A 19,614-nucleotide genomic window follows, 5' to 3' on the forward strand; every position below is an offset into this window, starting at 1 on the left:
TGTTGGCCAGGATGGTCTGATCTCCTGACCTCCTAATCCGCCCGCCTCGGCCTCCCAAAGTGCTGGAATTACAGGCGTGAGTCACCGCGCCCGGTGTACTACTAATTTTTTTTTTTTTTTTTTGAGACAGGGTCTCACTCTGTTGCCCAGGCTGGAGTGCAGTGGTGCAATCATGGCTCACTGCAGCCTCACCCTCCCAGGCTCAAACAGTCCTCCCACCTCAGCCTCCAGAGTAGCCGGGATTATAGGCATATGCCACCACACCACCAGGCTGTTTAATTTTTTGTAGTGACAGGGTCTCGCTGTGTTGCTCAGGCTGTTCTCAAACTCCTGGGCTCAAGTGATACTCCTGCCTGGGCCTCCCAAAGTGCTGTGATTACAGACATAAGCCACCTTACCCGGCCAGAAGTACTTTCTTGAAGCCTAACTTCCATTCTTCATAACATCCAAGTTTTGTTATTTTTAAGGCCTTCCTGGGTCTTTCCAACCTTTTGGTTCTTTGAGATACCTTTTCTGAGCCTACCCTACCAACCTCAGAATAACTGTGGATCTATCCTTCACCAAACCAGGCAGGTTTAGAATCATGAGTAGAGAATGAACCATCGTGGGCAGGGGTGGGGAACACTTTATTTTAAGGCATATTCATATCGGCATATAAGGCATATTCATATCACAAATGGCACGATCTCAGCTCACTGCAACCTCCACCTCCCGGGTTCAAGCAATTCTCCTGCCTCAGCCTCCCAAGTAGCTGGGATTACAGGCATGTGCCACCATGCCCGGCTAATTTTGTATTTTTAGTAGAGATGGGGTTTCACCATGTTGGTCAGGTTGGTTTTGAACTCCTGACCTCAGGTGATCCGCCCACCTTGGCCTCCCAAAGTGCTGGGATTACAGGCGTGAGCCACCGCGCCCGGCCTTTTAAGGCATAAAGATAGCACCCCAACCTCCAAAATTAAAAAAAAATCTCTGAAAAATAAAAAGTGATTTCATCTCCTAGGCCCCAACCAATCATCTAAGTAAAGCTCTTTCTTTGGTCCCTTTATCCTCAAAGTCATCTCCTGTTCCCACAACCCACTGCACCTGGGAAGCTGGACAGCAGGCCCAGCTGAAACAAGGAGGTCTCTTTGGTTCAGGTTGGCACTAAGGTGCCTAGTGGTCAGGTGAGCAGCCTCAGGTTTGCAGGAGCCAATAGTTCCTGTCTTGCTCCTGGGGGTACTTCCAGAAAAGCCAGAAACGGATAAAGCTGGTGACGATTCCTGGAAAGTTGGACACCTGAAATCACAAGAACTGCTATGAGGAGAGGAGCCAGTTTTCCACCTTGCACCCCTGTCACCCCATCCCTGTTGTGCTTACCATGATATAGGGATCTCTGAGTCGAAACCCATAGAGGCACCAGGAGGCAGAGGTGAGAAGGGTAGCAATGGTGAGTGGGTAGGAGAGACATTGGGTTGATTTAGTTTGAATGACCTTAGCCTGTGGGAAAGAATGAAAGACTCTCTTGGCCCAAGCACATCGTAAAGCTTCACTTGCCTAAGGATTTCCTCAAGAAAAAGGTCAGACACCCTCCCTGATCTGTCACCCAACCTTTCCTGCCTCCCACTCGCCCACTTCTACTGCCTTGTCTTCTTCCAGGGTTTGGATCTCCCCTTCCTCGGGACTGTAAGCCATAGTATTTGGCTGTGAGAGCCTGACTCTTATCTCTCCTACCTCCTTGGACACCCCCACTCACCAAGTCAGCCAGTGGTGAGAGGTACATGCTGATGGTGAAGACACTGCAGAAGAGGCCCAACTGCTGAAGCCGGGTCTCAAGGTTGGGTACCAGGAGCCAAAAGTAGCTATAACCCAGGAGAAGGACCCCTAGCAGGGTTGCAGTCTGTAGGAGCACAACACGCTGCAGGGGAGAGAGTAGCCTTACTTCCAGATGTGCACTCTGACTTCCCTGCTAGAGTTAATTCATCCTGCCTTCTCCCATGCTCCAATGGGGAAGCCAGACTGTCTAGGCCTCCAGCACTGCACTGTCACAGCTTCTTTCCCACCACCAACTTGATAGGAAGGTCTTATCCACCCACAACACTGGAGACTTCTGGGGGAGATAAAGATGTGTTTTTTTCTGTATGCTTGGCACACACAGTAGGAGCTTCATAAATGCTTGTGTGATTGAGCAGGGAAGCAGAGCTAATCATCTCATTCTCACCCACGGACCCTGGCTCGAAAGAAGTATCAGGGACAAAAGCCCTTTCCCCTTAGCTTATTGGCTGAAGCCCAGGGTGGGCAGCATAGGCATCTCAGGCTAGGCAGAGCTACCAGCCTTGCCTAAATGGGGGCAATGTGTTAATCTCAGAAGGCTGGCTTCATAGAGGAAGGGGACCTGCAAGGCTGGAGAGGCCTTCCTGGAAAGGGTGGCAGTGCCAGCTGTTACAGTCTTCTAGGAAATAGTGTTTGCCCTGCCAGCAAGGCAGGGCGTGCAGCAGATAGGTGGGTCCAAGGGAGGGCCTCTACCTTCCGAGGGCAGTAATGCAGATATGCCAAGATATACAGGGTCTGAAGCGCAGCACCCACTGTGTTGACGACGATGAGGATCCTGTCTCCCTTCAAAGCCCCATAACTCAGCCAGCCCAGGTTGCTGCAGGGTGGAGGGGATGGACATGGCTCAAAGGGTTCAGTGTGAGAGAAGGACCCAAAGGTCTTTCACTCTTTTTTTTTTTTTTTGAGACGTAGTCTCGCTCTGTCGCCCAGGCTGGAGTGCGTGGCGCGATCTCGGCTCACTGCAAGCTCCGCCTCCCGGGTTCACGCCATTCTCCTGCCTCAGCCTCTCCAAGTAGCTGGGACTACAGGCGCCCGCCACCACGCCCGGCTAATTTTTTGTATTTTCAGTAGAGACGGGGTTTCACCGTGTTAGCCAGTATGGTCTGGATCGCCTGACCTCGTGATCCGCCCGTCTCGGCCTCCCAAAGTGCAGGGATTACAGGCGTGAGCCACCGCGCCCGGCCAAGCCTCTTTCACTCTTGCTCCTCCTGCCCCGCCCCCACCTCCCTCTGATAGCCTTTCCCACTACCGCAGCCGTCGCCCCCTCACTTGACTTCCGTGGTGAGAAAGGGCAGGAACTGGACGTTGTCCACACTCCGGGTCATTCGCATGTGCCTGAGGTCCGAGCTGTAATGGGGCCCCGAAGGGAGGGGTGAGGGGTGGGAAGGGAGAAGCAGAGTGCTTGAGGGGGATGCCCAATGCCTGTTATCCTTTCCGGACCAGCGCAGACCCCGCCCCCCTCCCCCCCGCCAGCTACCCTGCCTTCTCCCTCAGGCCTAGTGACCAGCCTCGCCCTTGTACCCCGGTCCCCTCGACCCGATCCCACTTTGATCCTGGTTCCGGACGAGCCAGGTGCTGTGACCACGTCTCTGCCCGCTCTCTCTCCTTTCCTGACTGCCTAGTCCTCCCCAACCCAGCCCCGCCGCACTCTCACAGGCCGGCGGAGAACATGCCAAGGGTGAAGACCACGCATGCTCCGTAAATGAGCGAGTCCAGAAAGCCGCCCGCCTCCATCACGACTAGAGTCGGATCCCGCGCCCAGCGCCGGCCGCAAGCCTGCGGTTGCCGGGACCTACTACAGCCCGGACCTGCGGCGCTGGAGCCCCGCTCCGCGCACTCGGCTCCGCCCCCGCGCGCTCGGCCCGTCCCTCCGGAAACTGCGCCGAAGCCCCACCCTCCCTCCGACGCCGAACCGGAACTCGCGCCCCTCTCCTCCGAGCGCCTGCCCAGTTCCCTGGTCCAGACCTCCTCCGTGTCCCGGTCAGTCCACTTCCTAGGGCTCCGCGGATGTGTCCCCGATACCTGCCGCTCCTCACACTCTGCCTACGCCTTGGATCATCTAGACCCCCCCAGTCTCAACGTTCGTGTTCCCACAGGCCCGTGCGCCTTCGGCGGTGGACCTCCAAACAAAAGCTTGCTAGTTTAACCAGACTTCAGCACGCTTTCCATCCAGAGCTCCATATCAGAACCTCAGTTGCGCAGGCTTTGGGAAGTTTTTTTCTGGAGTTTGCTGCCGAAGCCTTTTCTCAAAATAACACATTGCCAGGAATCACCAAGCCTTCCTCTTTTGCCCTCCCTCTCGGGTCAACTTTACATGACGTGGCCAATCCACTGACGCCTCTATCACTGACCCCCCCCCCCCCCCCCCCCCCCCCCCCCCCCTCCTGCCGGCACCCTCCCCCCCCCCCCCCCCCCCCCCCCTCCCCGGCCCCCCCCCCCCCCCCCGGTCCAACCCACTTGTTGCTGGGAACTTTCCCTCCCAGCTTCCCACACGTCTCTGCTAGTGTGGCTGTGGGGCGGGGCCGCATGCCTCAGCTGGCGTTCCCAGCTTCCCTGACTCACCCAAACAGCATGAGTACCTGAACGGTAGTATGCCGAAGCCCTGTGGTGACGGGGTGGGAGTGGGGTAGAGGTTGGATAGGAAGAACTTCCAGAGTGGAGTGCAGCTCAGAACCCGAGAGACTGCTGTCAGGAGCACTCCGGTCCTGGACAACCCTCAGAGGAGGAAACACCCCACCCTTTTGGCCTGGTGAGGGGCACGCATTCTTTGGAGAGAAAGAAATTCAAACCCAGTTGCTACCTGTTGTAGCACAGAGAGCCTCGCACTTAGCAGGGACTCAATGGTCATACGTTTTAATATGGAGTGGCAGAAAAGCATGTCCGAAAAAACACAATGCTTTATTTTGAGACAAAGAACGTTGTATAAAAAAACTCCAGTTGTAGAAATCAGGACAGACACACAGCAACTTATATACAGATACTGTACACGTGGGCCCTGCCCTTTAGGCTACACTCTAGGCATAATGTACACATGGGCACTGCCCTTACAGCTACACTCTAAAGAACAGGTTGGCACAGCCCCCCTGCTGGCACAGCTCTGGGGAGTGCTGCCCCAGGATGGGAGAGAATGCAGTACCTGGCTACAAACTTCTCTGTGGCAGCTCCACAGATGAGGTCTTGCTGGGAGATGCTGGGTCAGCCCAAGCATGCTGCCTCTCCTGTACCTGGCTCCCAAGCAAGAAACTGTTTCTTGCTTTTCCTTCAGTCAGTTCATCTGGGCATCCTGGCTATCTCCTGGAGGGGGCGTCTTTGACAAGCTTTGCCCATCCACGTGGCCCCTTCCAGCTCAGCTCCCACTGTGCCTTAAGGGACCATGTCTGCACAGCTTGTTTCTTTGGCTTAAAGGCAGGAATGGTGGGAAAGGACTGTCTCCACTTCTTTCTCCATCCCTCCGAGGTGAAGGTGGAGATGGCACTGCTGGGCTGGTTGGCCTCCTTCCAGTTGAAACCCTTAATACTGACCCGTTTTGAGGCTGCTAGGTGACAGCTTATGCCTGTGGTGGGAGTGGTTCCCAGGGCTGGGGGCTCTGAAAGTGGCCCCAAGACAGGTTTGGAGTGCCTGTCCCTCTCTTCAGTGTGTCCCTCTTTAAGGCCAGGTGTGGCATACACCTTCACGGGGTTTGCAGCAGCAGAAGTGGCAGGAGCAGCACAGTCCAGGCAAGTGGGAAGAGGCGTGGGGCAGCACTGTGACCAATGCTATGTAGAACCCGCACCTCTGGGTCATCTGCAAGGTGAGAGGGCAAAGGCCACCAATGTGAGTGGCTCCACTATTTGCACTGGCCCTCAGCCCAACAGGATTCCCTCAGCCTCTGCCTGGTAAAGGAGCCACCTCCTGTACCCAACCTCTTCAAGCAGACCCCTTCCTGTGCCCCAGGCCCAGTTTGCTCCAGCTACCCACCTGCTGCAAGTCTCTTCTCCTGTGGATTGTCATGGGCCTGAGGACTGTGAGCTGAAAGACAAGAGTGGTAGTAGATCAGGTACTATATCAAAGAGGCAGAGGGCTGTAAGTGTGAGTGGGCTGGGCTGCAAGACTTCTATACCATCCTAGATCACTAGACCACACCCAGCATAGAGATGGAGGAAGGACGCCCACAGGGCTCTGACACTCACTGATTTTGCCACTGACAGTCACCTTCAACCTCAAGCAGCGGTCTTCATGTTGGTGGATGGGTTTGGCTGCAAGATAAGCCCACAGGGGGTTAAATAAGAAACGTTTGCTGGAAGAAAATGTAAGCCCAAATGCCCCTCGCCCTGCTTTCTCAGCTCCCTACTCAATTTCATTCTTCTCTTCCTTCTAACCTTGATTCCTACTCTCCTTAGTTTTTGCTAACTTCCTGCCCAGTGTTCAGCCCAGCCTCTCATTCTTTGGAAAAAACCCTCAGCTTTGGCAGTGGTGACAAAAAGAACATAGACACTGCCCCTCCCCACATTTCATCCTTCATTCCTCCAAGTCTGAATATGTTCCTCTTGCCTGGGCCACTTAATACCACTCCTGGGCCGGGCGCAGTGGCTCACACATGTAATCCCAGCACTTTGGGAGGCCGAGGTGGGCGGATCACGAGGTCAGGAGTTTGAGACCAGCCTGGCCAATATGGTGAAACCCCGTCTCTACTAAAAATACAAAAATTAGCCGGGCATGGTGGCACATGCCTGTAGTCCCAGCTACTCAGGAGGCTGAGGCAGAAGAATCAATTGAACCCAGGAGGTGGACGTTGCAGCAAGTCAAGATCGTGACACTGCACTCCAGTCTGGGCGACAAAGCGAGACTCTGTCTCAGAAAAAAACAAAACAAAACAAAAAACTACTCCTGCCTAGCCCCCACTCACAGAGTCCTAGATCCATCTTATACAAAGCTGATCTCATAACTTTCTTTTTGAAATGGAGTCTCACTCTGTCACCCAGGCTGGAGTACAATGATGGGATCTCGGCTCACTGTAACCTCACACCTCCTGGGTTCAAGTGATCCTCCCGCCTCAGCCTATTGAGTAGCTGGGACTACAGAGGTGCGCCACCACACCCGGCTAATTTTCATATTTTTTTAGTAGAGTTGGGTTTTCACCATGTTGGCCAGGCTGGTCTTGAACTCCTGACCCTAGGTGATCTGCCCACCTCGGCCTCCCAAAGTGCTGGACGATCTCATAACTTTTAAAATCCGTCAGGCTGTGCACGGTGGTTCACGCCTATAATCCCAGCACTTTGGGAGGCTGAGGCGGGCAGATCACTTGTCTGACCAAATGGTGAAACCTGTCTCTACTAAAAAACAAAATTAGTGGCTGGTGGCAGTTGGGAGGCTGAGGCGGGCAGATCACTTGAGGTCAGGAGTTCGAGACCAGTCTGACCAACATGGTGAAACCCCGTCTCTACTAAAAATACAAAATTAGCTGGGCATGGTGGCAGGTGCCTGTAATCCCAGCTACTTGGGAGGCTGAGGCAGGAGAATTGCTTGAATCCGGGAGGCAGAGGTTGCTGTGAGCAGAGATCACACCACTGCACTCCAGCCTGGGCGACAAGAGTGAAACTCCATCTCAAGAATAAAAAAAAATAATAATAATAAGGCCGGGCGCGGTGGCTCACGCTTGTAATCCCAGCACTTTGGGAGGCTGAGGCGGGCGGATCATGAGGTCAGGAGATCGAGACCACGGCGAAACCCCGTCTCTACTAAAAATACAAAAAAATTAGCCGGGCGTGGTGGCGGGCGCCTGTAGTCCCAGCTACTCGGAGAGGCTGAGGCAGGAGAATGGCGTGAACCTGGGAGGCGGAGCTTGCAGTGAGCCGAGATTGTGCCACTGCACTCCAGCCTGGGCGACAGAGCGAGACTCCGTCTCAAAAAAAAATAAATAAATAAAAATAAAATAAATAAATAAATAAATAAAACCCATCAGTGGTGAGAGCCCTCAGGATGAAGTCCAAACTCCTTATCACCTTTTAGTTCCCCCCATGGTCTGTTCTGTCCACCTCTCCAGGCTCACATCTCCTCACTTCCTGTGTCCCCCCCACTCCAGCCAGGCTGAGCCATAGGAAGTTCCCTGAAGATGTCATGCTCCCTTTGTACGTGTGCCTTCATGCCTGGCCAGCTCCTCTGCTTGTCCTAAGCTCTGGGACCATCTTCCCCACTGAGCCTTCTCTGAGCCCCATAGCCTGGCAGGTGCCCAGGTCATTTTCCCAAGGCCCCTGTGTTCATGTCTACCGCAGTACACTGTTCTAAGGGTCTGTTAACCTATGTGTGTTTCTTCCCAGCTTCCTTGAGGACAGGGGCTCTGTAGTGTTTTATTTATCTCTGTGCTCATAGTACTAAGCAGAGTGCCCAGCACATAGTAGAAGCTCACTCACATTGGGATGTAGATGAATGAAAATAGAATTCAAGATCGGAAGGGGCCCTCTGCTGCTGGACTCTGCACCAAGCATGTACCCAAGCATGTACGTGGTGGCAAAAAAAAAAAAAAACAAATAAACAGACACTGTCCCCTCACAGGCACTCACAGATGTAGTAGTAGCTGTGTCCTTCTTTGAACTCCTTGCCCAGGGTGAAAGGTGTAAAGCGCTGGAACTTCTCAGACAGCTTCTCGGGGCCATGTTTGGCACTGGGCCGGTTGCACTGCCAGCGGACTTGGTCCTTGGACTGGGGCTGGCACAGCTGGTACTCCTCACGCTCTACCAGGTACAGTATGTACTGCTCCATGGCAGCGTCTGCCACAGAATGATCCTCATAATGCGGACAGATGATGTCCACGTAGTCATTCAGCTGCACATGTATGGTGTAATCCTCATTCCGGAACCTGGGGACACACACAGGGGAAAGAAGCAGGTGGTCATTCAGAAGCCAGGCCAGATCCTTGGGCCTCTGAATGTTTACATGACCTCTCACATTTCACACTGGACCCCAAGAGATTTTTCCGAAGCTTCAACTCCCAATATGTACTGATCTTGATGTCTTACATTTCTCTCTGCCATCTCTAAACATTCCCCTGCACCATCACTGTCTCCTGTTGGTCCTTCAAATAGCATCCACTCAGTATCTTTGAGGTACCAAAGCATTTTCCATAACCCCCCTGATATTTACCTGATACTCAGATGGGCTTCTACCTATTTCTGAAGCTCACTTATCATTCTCTTCTACCCATAAATATTTCCCCAAATCTGTTCTACCAGTTGCTCCTTTTAAATGCTGTTAGGCCTCAATCTGAGACCCCATCGGTCCGTTCTGTAATCAGAATCCAGGAAACCCTTTCTCTTTACCATGCTAGCCCGGAGCCCCCAACACATCTGTGTCTTCACTTTCCTTACTCCTCTCACATTTCCCCGGACCCACTGAGTAGATCTCACATTTCCCAGCTTCACTTTTCCTCAAAAATGAAGCTAGTATACCCAGGCCCACAGATAATGTCCCTAGTCCTTTAAGTTAAATCACTCTCATCAATTCATTCAGCCCCCTCAAATCTTCCCTTTCTAGCTACTCAAACTTTTACACTGGTCTCCTTTTCCCCTTCTCAGAGCACCCCAAAACATCCCTATCCCTTTATCTCCAAAAGCCACACTTCCACCTCCCCCTAGATGAAATGCTGAAGCTCTGAGCTTGAGACGACCTCTGGCCTCTGGCCTCTCCCCTCTCCCCTCTCTCACCTCTCTCCTCCTCTCCCCTCCTCCCAAGGTGGAGCCAGCTCCCCTCCCCTAGTTCATTCCCCCTGGCCCCACCGGCTCCAGCCTGACTGCCCACCAGCCCCTCCCCACCAGCTCCAGACACCTGGCTCCAGCCTGGGTGGGGTCCCAGTAGGGGGAAAAGTGCTTCCCCCAACCCCGCAAGCTGGTCAGTTTCTCTAATTCCCCCAGGCACTGCCAGCTAGAGACTCAGCAGAATTAGCGCCAACTTGCTTCGAACTGAAAGCCCTGGCCAAGGCTGGGAGGGCGAGGAAGGAGTCAGGCGGAGAGGACTCTGAGGTGGGCACCCACTGCCCAATCAGCATGACCCCTAAGAGGCCAGGCTTTGCAGCAGCGTGCCAGCGCCCAAACTGGGCTTACCAGGCCCCTCCCCCACCCTGGGGAAAAGAGAGAGAGGAGCAGAGAGAGGCTTTTAAAATTCCTCTCTGGAGAGATAAACATAGAAGCCATTTCAGAACAGGTATTTCAGCTCTGGGCCTGGCGTCTTTCCCTCATTCCCGTGATGGGCACTGACTCATTCCTCATCCACCTCTGCTACCCGCCCCAGCACTCATGAGAACCTGTGAAAACTTACCTTGTCAAATGTGGACAGCCCCCAGGGCCCCAGGAGGGCACAGCGCCCACTCACCCCCAACACTGTCCTCCAAACAAAGGGAGCCGGCAGGTCAGAATGAGGGGCCTGCCCTCCAGCATGAGGGAGGCTGGCGCCCTTCTCAGCATGCTGCCCCTGCCTGAGGCCTGGAGATCCCAGGGCTGCTGCCCACTGGCCTGAGTCACCCATGCCAGCCTCACCTACCCCGTTCATTGTAGCCTCATATTTGCCCCCACGCTGGGCTCAGCTTGGCTGCCTACGGACTCTATTCTGGACTGGCGTCTCTTTAGTCCTGGGTATGATAGGGTGTTTGTGTGTGTGTGTGTGGCCACGGGGTCACCCATCAGCCCCCTCTCCTGGGGGTACAGTCTGCTGTACTTAGCCTTCATTTGACTCTTGCTCCCCATCTGGGAAAGGGAGGCAGTGGCGTCAGGGAAGGCGGGGAGGTGGGTAAGGAAGAGGCTCCTTCCTGAAAGAGAGGAAACCTGGGAGCTTGGGAACGGAAAAGGCCAGGGTCCCCCCCTCCCTACTCATGGCTTCCTGTCCCCTCCTCCTCCTTCAGTCAACACCTGGCATGGGCATAAACAGGGACTTTGCTCTCTCCCATACTAGGGCAAGATGCATCGGGTCAAGGAGGCAAAGCACAGGGAGCGGGTGGCGGTGGGCTGGCTGAGCCTCCCCAGCGTCCATGGGCAGGAGGGCATTGCCCTCTGGGGTTGGCAGCTGGCTGTTCTCTCCCCCACCCCAACAAGCCACAGACAACAGACTGCCTCACCAGACGATGCCACAGGGTCCGAGGAAGCTGGCACAACATATTTCTCAAGGGGAGTGGGGGGCAAGCTCGCTAGGGCCGAGAGTGGCTAAGCCGGTGAGATGGCTTTCATGATACCAGGCTGCCCAGTTCTCTCCCTGCTCCTCCCTACCACTCTCTCCTGTATTCCTGCAAATATTGTTCCCATAACTTCAGAAAACTCAAGGGCAAGAACAAAGGAGCCGACAGAGTCTTCCTCCCTGTACCATTTGCCTCACAGCCCTAAACCTGCCCAGGAGAAATTAACTCCTTCCTGCCCAGAGCCTTCTGTAACCCCTTTAACTCCTTCTGTTCCTTCTGAAGCTTTCTCATGATCTCCCTCTCCCAGCTCTTCGCTTTTACTACTTGAGATCACCATAAACAGGTGATTCCCTCAGCCTACCCATGCACAGCATGTGCCTCACTCATGCCACCCCAAAAGACCCCTAGTGAGGGACTTTCCAGGTTTGCTTTAAATACAGGGTGAATGCATAATGAATGCCTACAGCCCAGCTCTCTCCTGAAAGGTCCTTCCAGGGTTACCTTGAGCATTCTGTGCACTCTTGATGTCACACCAAGTACCTGTCAGTGTGGTCAGATACCCAAAGGACACACAAGGAGTGGCGAGGCTTTCACAGTGGGGGGGCCTAGAACAAGGGCCCTGGCTGCCAGGGGCGAAGTCTATGCTTGAGGCAGGAACTGCCCAGCATGGGTCCCTCACTTTAGAGTAATAGGGGTGCCAGAGAGAAGGAAGGAAGGGCAGATATAAGCCCATGCAAGTAGACACGAGCAGGTTCCTGCCCCGGGGTGGGGTGCTCCCAGATATGAGGGAGAAGTGAGGGGAGGAAAATCTACAGCCGCCCTCCTACCTCGGTCATCTACTCTAGGCTCAGTTCAGGGGTTGGCCGGGACAGTTATCCCGGTGGGGTAGTGCCAGCCAGGAGCCCAGGCTGCCAGCGGGAGTCTCGAGGCTTACTTGGGATTTGAACTGTTCCAGAAGACGGTGTGGCGATCAGCAGCGGCCAGACTGCAGCACAGACCCAAGAGAGGGGCCCAGAAGAACTCCATAGCGCGGGGCCTGGCCACGCCGAGCGGGGACGCGGGTCTCCTATGGGTCTGGGTTCCCACTGGCTTTCTCCGCGGCGCAGTCAGCGCTGGGCTCACAGATCTGGCCCCTTCGCCTAGCGACTCCGCCTTTTGGGCCGGCGCCGCCCGACACCCCGCCCCGCCCTCGCCCCGCCCGGCGCGCGGCTGCCCCGGGGCTTGAGGGCTGGGGATGTGGAGGAGGGGCGGGCAGGGGAGGCGAGGAGGCTGGGGGTGCAGGAAAGAGCGAAGCGCGCTCCTCTGCCCCCGCAGATCTGCTCAGAGATGTGTGTTCGCTCACTTGTGGGTCTGCGTGGAGCTTTGTGAGCCTGTCCCGGTGGTGGACTTGCGTCCCTGGGCGCAGTCGCGTGCGGGAGAAGGGAAGAACTCGCAAGTGCGAGTCTGCGAAGGCGGGGGTGCGGGACCCGGCTTTGCTGCTAGGCGCGCAGACCTTGCAGGGTGCGAGGTTGCTGACATGCCCCGCACCTTTCCGAGCCTCGCATGCCCAGGCTCGGGCGCCCGCGTTCCCACACTCTCCTCCTCCCCCATCCCCTTCCCGGACTCTGCGCTCGACTGCCCCTCCCCCTACACACGCGGCTGTTTGTTTTTGTTGGGTTTGTCAATGTTGTCTTTGTTCTGGAGATTGTGTCATCGCCTAGATGCCCGGAATAAAGTGCAACGCTGTGTGTGATCGAGGGTGTAACGTGTGCGGCCGGGGCTAAGGGTGCCTCTGTCCATCACATCGGTGCCTGCGCGCAGGAGCGACACGCGGGACCCTGGGCTCGAGAGGGGTCCGTTCTTATTTTAGGTAAGTCAAAGGGCACTAACAACCTGAGTATATGTAACAACACACGCGTACACCGTGCGAACGGGCTCTTGAATATGGACTGTGAGAATCTGGGCATGAAGGGTGACAAACTGTAACCACACATGAAATACGTGTGATGGCGCGCTAGCATGAAAGCATTTGTGAGTAGTATCACAGCCGCGTGTGTGGAAGCGTGTGAAACTCTTTGACAGACGTGTGCTAATGTTTGTGAACAGCGTGTGAAGAGGAGGGGAGACGCGTACCTGCGTGCAGCGGGGGTGGGGTGGAACGGAGGGGTGTTTGTGCGCAGTCCTCAGGCTGCACAGCTGGAGCTGGCCCAGTCTGAGCTGGGGCTCCCAGTCAGTCGGGCCCCAGTACCCGGCTCGGCCCCCTCCCCCGCGCTGTGTAAACAAACCCGCTGGAATTTGCCTCTCGGGGCTCTTCTCCCCGCCTGGATCTGCTGCGGTCTGGAGAGGGCTTTGGCGGGCGGGTGTCAGCTCCTGGGGTGGAGAGGGCGGGCAGGTGTTTGATTAGGCTCACGAGTGAGCCTGGAGTGGGAGAGCCGAATGCTGTGTGTCTGCGTGCGTTTGGTGGTTTACGTGTGTGGTTGTGTGGCTGTGTGCGCCCCGGGTTGGTGTTATGAGTGTGTGTGCGCATCCTTAGCCGGCCCTTCCCTGCGGCTGCGCATCGCGGTAAGCCACGGACCCGGGGCCCCTGGCCAGGTCCGGCCCAGCTTCCCCGGTTCCCAAGCCGTTTCATCCTCCTATTTTACGGCCAGGCCTGGCTACAGCCCCTGTAATTACGCGGGGCCCGGACGCCGCAGCAAGTCTGGCGCTGACCCCGCCGGGGAGGAGCCTGGAGCTAGGGAGGGCCCAGCCGGCTCCCCACTGCACCACCACGTGCGCTGAGGCCGCTGGAGGCCCTATTCGCTGCGTTTATAATAAATACAGAGCACCAACGGCCTGTAACCCCGCGGCCGGGTCAGGGCCGGGTTTTGCGCACGGCCAGCGCCACCCCCCTCTCCCTCGGGCACCTGCCCCAGGCGACGTGCCCAGCCAAGCGTTTGTCCGAGGTGCGGCCCGCTCCTCTCGCCCAGGACGAAGTCCACCCGCCGACTGCTCCCAGGGCGGCACCTCACGCGCCTTTTGCTCACCTAGGAGGACACCTGGGTGTCGACCTCCCACGTGGCCCCGGCGAGAGTACTGCCTCCCAGTTCGGGCATTCCATAGAGTCAAAGCTCCACGAGGACATGGGTTTTTGTTTTGTTCATTATCTTACTGCCAGCACCTGGCACAGCATCTAGCACATATAGTAGATGGTCAGTAAATATCTGTGGAGTGAGTGAAATCACTCACTGTTCAGTGAAGGAACTTAACTTCTGCTGGACATAACTGCTCTGAAAAGGATCCAGCAGAGGGGTTGGAGAGGGGAGGGATGCTGGTAGCTCTTTAGAGCGGGTGGCCCTGGTTGCCTCCTGGAGGAGACAGCTTTGGGCCGGATTCCCTGGTTTCTCTGACCACTGGGACTGGGCGGGGACGTGTGAAGTCCCACGCTGCAGCTGCTTGGGCCAGGCAGGTTAGGGCTCGCTAGGCCCAGTCTGGCGGGGCCGCGTCAGCTCTTGCCTGCGTCTAGGTCTGGAGCAAGCTGGGTGCAGAAGCGTGCAGCGAAATTCTGCGCACCGACAGGACCTGGAGCTCCTTTCCCTGCTTTGGTGCTGTCCCCAGTATTCTCATCTCACTTCTGGCATTGATCCCATCACTCCGCTATCCACTCCCCTATCCATATGGGGGTTGATCATCCACCCTACTAGAGCAGCCCTAGACACTGAGTGTTGTGATGAGCTGGGTGTCGTGATGGGCACCGAGAGTGTAAGGATGAGTTTAAGATAAAATCACTACCTTGGGGAGCCCCCAGGCCGGTTGGGGATATTGACAAGCCACCAGGACAGCAAACTTGCTGAGTGCTCAAGCCCAGACTGCAGCCCTACCACTCACAGTCACACTACCCTGTCCCCTCCCGGAGCCCCTGCAATGCCTGCTGTGCTGAGAGGAGAGTTGCAGGCACTGTGCCATTCAGACAGAGATAATAGTAGGGACTTCTGTTCCTGGAGACTCGATCTGCTGACCAACTCTGGGGCTCCCTCCGAGTCCCTTCCTCATGCCAGCCCCCAGCCTGCCCGGGTGGGTCTGCTCTCCATTCTTGCTTCGTGCTGCCTCTCACCGCAAAGTTGTGTGCTTGTGTTGGCTCCCAGTACGTCACCCACAGGCAAACATCTGCGCTTAGTGATGAGAGCTGCCTGAGGTGTCTGTCTGTCTGTCTGCCTGTCTGCATGTCTAGGAAATTCCTCCATGAGTCCTTTCTGGAAATTCCTGGGAGGGCAGGAATTTCCTCAGAGGAAATTCCTCTGAGGCCTTGGGGTAGGCCCTGGCTGCCTGGAGGCAGCATTTCCAGTTGGGAACAGGTGCAGGTACTGGATTGCGACTCCTTTGCTGGGTGCCCTGTGGTTTGGGGTGGGGAAGGCCAGAGCTGCAGGGCCCTGGGGCAAGTGAAACCTGGCTCAGCCCCAGAGGGCATCTCTGGGCAATGGGGTGAGGCAGCAGGGGGAGGAGCAGAACCTGGGCTGAGAGCAATCTCTGTCGTACTCCCTCAAGGTCATTTTGAAACATAAAGTATACCCTTCCCCACTTTATTAGTAATGTGCACACATTTTTCAGAAGTTGGAAAATAGGCCGGGCACGGTGGCTCACACCTGTAATTCCAGCACTTTGGGAGGCTGAGGCGGGTGGATCACTTGAGGTCAGGAGTTTGAGACCAGCCTGGCCAACATGGTGAAACCCCATCTCTCCTAAAAACACAAAAATTAGCTGGGCGTAGTGGTGGGTGCCTGTAATCCCAGCTACTTGGGAGGCTGAGGCAGGAGAATCACTTGAATCTGGGAGATGGAAGTTGCAATGAGCTGAGATAGCACCACTGCACTCTAGTGTGGGCAACAGAGTGAGAATCCATCTCAAAAAAAAAAAAAAAAAAGTTGGAAAATAGAGAACAGGAGGATAAGGGGAGGGGAGGACCACCGGCTGCTGTTAACATTGGCCTCCCTGCCCTGCCAGCTTTTTGCTGGGGAAGAGATTTTGCTTGCTTTTAGACAGTGTGATAAGTATGACTCATTTCAATTGTGTGCTTCTTTTTTCCCTTTACAACAGAAGACATTTTCCATGTTATAAACTCTTTGTAAACAATATTTTAAAGGGAGTGTAATGCTTCATTACGTATTTCAGAGTTTGCCATTGCAATGAAAGCAGGACAGAAATAAACATATCCATGCACATTCAAACATCCCTCAGTTGCTGAGCAGTTGGGTGGATTGGCTCTTAGAATTTAAGACTATTGGCCAGGCATGGTGGCTCACGCCTCTAATCCCAGCCCTTTGGGAGGCTGAGGCAGACAGATCATGAGGTCAGGAGTTCAAGACCAGCTTGACCAACATGGTGAAACCCCGTCTCTACTAAAAATACAAAAATTAGCCAGGCATGGTGGCATGCACCTGTAATCCCAGCTACCTAGGAGGCTGAGGCAGGAGAATCACTTGAACCCGGGAGGCAGATGCAGTGACCCGAGATCATGCCACTGCACTGCACTCCAGCCTGGGTGACAGAGCAAGACTCTCAAAAAAAGAAAAATAAAAAGAACTTAGGACTATTGGGAGGCTGAGCTGGGAGGATCGTGTGAGGCCAGGAGTTAGAAATTAGCCTGGGTGACATTTTGAGAACCTGTCTCTATGCAAAATAATAATAATAAGAAGAAGTTAGCTGAGGTACATAGTGCATGCTACTCTGGAGGCTGAGGCAGGAGGACCACTTGAGTCCGGGAGTTGAGGTTACAGTGAGCTATGACTATGCCTCTACACTGCAGCCTGGGTGACAGAGCTAGACAGTCTCCAAAAAAGAACTTAGAAATAACCTTGCAAGCCGGGCACGGTGGCTCATGCTTGTAATCCCAGCACTTTGGGAGGCCGAGGCGGGCGGATCACGAGGTCAGGAGATCGAGACCATGGTGAAACCCCGTCTCTACTAAAGATACAAAAAATTAGCCGGGCGTGGTGGCGGGCGCCTGTAGACCCAGCTACTCGGAGAGGCTGAGGCAGGAGAATGGCGTGAACCTGGGAGGCAGAGCTTGCAGTGAGCCGAGATTGCACCACTGCACTCCAGCCTGGGTGACAGAGCGAGACTCCGTCTCAAAAAAAAAAAAAAAAAAGAAATAACCTTGCAATTACTGGGTGCAGTGGCTCACGCCTGTAATCCCAGCACTTTGGGAGGCTGAGGCGGGTGGATCGCCTGAGGTCAGGAGTTTGAGATCAGCCTGGGCAACAAGGTGAAACCCCGTCTCTACTAAAAATACAAAATTAGCCGGGCATGGTGGCACATGCCTGTAATCCCAGCTACTCAGGGGGCTGAGGCATGAGAATTGCTTGAACCTGGGAAGCAGAGGATACGGTGAGCCGAGATAATGCCATTGCATTCCAGCCTGAGCAACAAGAGCAAATCGTCTCATGAAAAGAAAAAAAAAATAAAAAGGAACCCTGCAATTGACTTTAGCAACAAACACTTACGGAGCACCTACTGTGGACCAGCTTATATTTGGGCATACAGATTTGTGAAAAAGCTTTTGATATTGCCAAACCAAAGCCAGGTCTTTTGATACTAGTCCAGTTATCTTCTTGAGAATCGAGGTGACTATAACTAAAAGATCTGTTTCTACTTAATCATCTATGGGCTACAGAATAATTTCAAAATCCTTTAGCGTGGCATTTAAGGCCTTTGGCAACATGGCCCCCACACCACCTCTGTCTCATCTCCTACCACTCCCCTGGACATATTCTATAAAATTTCCTCCCCACATCCCACTTAGAAGGGGGCCAGACTCTGTGGGAGAAGGTGGAATTCTCCCCAGAAGTCCACAGGAGGGAAGAGGAAGTTGGATAGGATGGGAGAGTGGGAGGGAGATGAGAGAGGCAGAAGCTCAGAAGGATGGGACTCAGGTTCCTGAACAGAAAGCAGCAGAAGGTGGTTTATTTTTATTTATTTATTAATTTTTTTGAGACAGAGTCTCACTCTGTCGCCCGGCTGAGTGCAGTGGTGCAATCTAGGCTCACTGCAACCTCTGCCTCCTGGGTTCAAGTGATTCTTGTGCCCCAGCCTCCTGAGTAGCTGGGATTACAGGCGCACGCCACCATGCCCAGCTAATTTTTGTATTTTTAGTAGAGAAAGGGTTTTGCCATGTTGGCCAGGCTGGTCTCCAACTCCTGACCTCAGGTGACCCACCCGCCTCGGCCTCCCAAAGTGCTGGGATTACAGGCATGAGCCATTGTGCCCGGCCAGAAGGTGCTTTATATTGAGGCCTTTTCCACCAGAAATTTACTAATCATTTAAGCCAAACACTATACTGGGAGGCACTAGGGACTCTGAAATACATCCTTGTCCTAAAGAATGTATAATTCTGGGGCTGGATGCGGTGGCTCATGCCTGTAATCCCAGCACTTTGGGAGGCTGAGGTGGATCATGAGGTCAGGAGTTCAAGACCAGCCTGGCCAACATGGTGAAACCCCCATCTCTACTAAAAATACAAAAATTAGCTGGGCATGGTGGTGCGTGCCTGTTGTCCCAGCTACTCAGGAGGCTGAGGCAGAGAATTGCTTGAACCTGGGAGGAGGAGGTTGCAGTGAGCCAAGATCGCGCCACTGCACTCCAGCCTGGGTGACAGAGCGAGACGCCATCTCAAAAACAAAAAAAAAGAAGGTATAATTCTGGCAAATGTGTAATTAGAATACATGATAAGAAGTATAATAGAGGTATAAGTAGTATAACAAGCTGTGGACTCACAGAGGAAGGAATGTTTATCTGGTGTGGGGAGTGCTTCATAGAAGAGGGTCTATTTGAAATGGGCTTTGGAGAATAAGTAGGCATTCCCATTCAGGGAGGAGGGAACAAACAACACAGGTAGAGAGGTGAGAGCTTGTGCAGTGAATACTCTGGCTCAGCTCTCTGTCCTCTGCTCCCCTCACTGTTGCCACTGGAGGAGATTGGGGGGAGCAGAGGAGTGGCAGAGGAGGTGGGGAGCAGAGGACAGAGTTAGGTGAGAGCTGAGCCATGAGCATGAGTCTGGGAGAAGTCCGGGGTGGCTAGGTGGGCAGGAATGCTCCTTATCGATAGGAAATGCAGGGGAGGAACAGGCCTAGGAAGGATGAGTGGAGAGTTCAGTCTGGGACATTATATAAATTTCTAGCTGCAAATAACAGAATACCAGCTACTCAAAGTTTAAGTAAAGGGCTTACTTTCCCCCCATAACAAGCAGTCTGGAAGTGAGACAGGAACTCAACAGTGTCACCGAAGGTCCAGTGCTTCCCCATGCCCTGCTGTCCTCAGGACCATGGTCACAAGATGGCTGCTTCAGCCAGAGAGCTCCATTCAAGCTACAGGAGCCCCAAGAAGAAGGAGTGGGAGCAAAGCAGTCCTATCCTCTCATGGTGCTCTCCCTCTCTTTTTTTTTTTTTTTTTTTGAGAGAGTCTTGCCCTGTCGCCAAGGCTGGAGTGCAGTGGCACGATCTCGGCTCACTGCAACCTCCAGCTCCTGGGTTCAAGCGATTCTCCTGCCTCAGCCTCCTGAGTAGCTGGGATTACAGGTGCACGCTACCAAGCCCAGGTAATTCTTTTGTATTTTTAGTAGATACTGGGTTTCACCATGTTGGTCAGGCTGGTCTCGAACTCCTGATCTCATGATCTGCCCACCTTGGCCTCCCAAAGTGCTGGGATTACAGGCATGA

At 54.3% G+C, this 19,614-nt stretch overlaps 2 protein-coding genes across 4 annotated transcripts; both read right to left on the minus strand.

Moving 5' to 3' along the window:
• Nucleotides 1-294: 294 nt before the first annotated feature.
• On the minus strand, nt 295-3,680 carry SLC50A1 (solute carrier family 50 member 1). 3 transcript variants are annotated; one of them, XM_032154353.2, is made up of 6 exons: nt 3,464-3,680; nt 3,079-3,156; nt 2,503-2,626; nt 1,733-1,894; nt 1,357-1,476; nt 295-1,275 (listed from the first exon to the last, which is right to left on the minus strand). In XM_032154353.2, exons 1-6 carry the CDS (start codon nt 3,541-3,543, stop codon nt 1,174-1,176), a joined length of 666 nt encoding a protein of 221 aa, XP_032010244.1. In that variant the 5' UTR covers nt 3,544-3,680; the 3' UTR covers nt 295-1,173. The 3 variants fall into 3 exon arrangements, with proteins under 3 accessions (XP_032010244.1, XP_032010247.1, XP_032010246.1); XM_032154356.2 differs by having other exon boundaries at nt 296-1,275; nt 3,059-3,156; nt 3,464-3,675; XM_032154355.2 differs by lacking the exon at nt 2,503-2,626 and having other exon boundaries at nt 303-1,275; nt 3,464-3,670.
• Nucleotides 3,681-4,646: 966 nt separating this feature from the next.
• On the minus strand, nt 4,647-12,133 carry EFNA1 (ephrin A1). Its single transcript, XM_032154357.2, has 5 exons — nt 11,883-12,133; nt 8,349-8,644; nt 5,979-6,044; nt 5,767-5,817; nt 4,647-5,592 (listed from the first exon to the last, which is right to left on the minus strand). The coding sequence occupies exons 1-5, from the start codon at nt 11,972-11,974 to the stop codon at nt 5,480-5,482; spliced, it is 618 nt and encodes a 205-aa protein (XP_032010248.1). The 5' UTR covers nt 11,975-12,133; the 3' UTR covers nt 4,647-5,479.
• Between the last annotated feature and the right edge of the window lie 7,481 nt (nt 12,134-19,614).

The sequence above is a fragment of the Hylobates moloch genome, unplaced genomic scaffold (assembly GCF_009828535.3).
Source record: "Hylobates moloch isolate HMO894 unplaced genomic scaffold, HMol_V3 SCAFFOLD_5, whole genome shotgun sequence".
Classification (NCBI taxonomy): Eukaryota; Metazoa; Chordata; class Mammalia; order Primates; family Hylobatidae; genus Hylobates; species Hylobates moloch.

What these genes read in the sequence shown, in the direction of transcription:
- SLC50A1 (XM_032154353.2), bottom strand. Translation starts at nt 3,543, where the DNA reads ATGGAGGCGGGCGGCTTTCTGGACTCGCTCATTTACGGAGCATGCGTG. An exon ending in GGCATGTTCTCCGCCGGCCT is followed by an intron (nt 3,157 to 3,463) that starts GTGAGAGTGCGG and finishes GCCCCATTACAG; the next exon opens with CTCGGACCTCAGGCACATGC. An exon ending in TCAGAGATCCCTATATCATG is followed by an intron (nt 1,276 to 1,356) that starts GTAAGCACAACA and finishes TTGTGATTTCAG; the next exon opens with GTGTCCAACTTTCCAGGAAT.
- EFNA1 (XM_032154357.2), bottom strand. Translation starts at nt 11,974, where the DNA reads ATGGAGTTCTTCTGGGCCCCTCTCTTGGGTCTGTGCTGCAGTCTGGCC. An exon ending in TGGAACAGTTCAAATCCCAA is followed by an intron (nt 8,645 to 11,882) that starts GTAAGCCTCGAG and finishes GTGTGTCCCCAG; the next exon opens with GTTCCGGAATGAGGATTACA. An exon ending in GACTGTCAGTGGCAAAATCA is followed by an intron (nt 5,818 to 5,978) that starts GTGAGTGTCAGA and finishes CTTGTCTTTCAG; the next exon opens with CTCACAGTCCTCAGGCCCAT.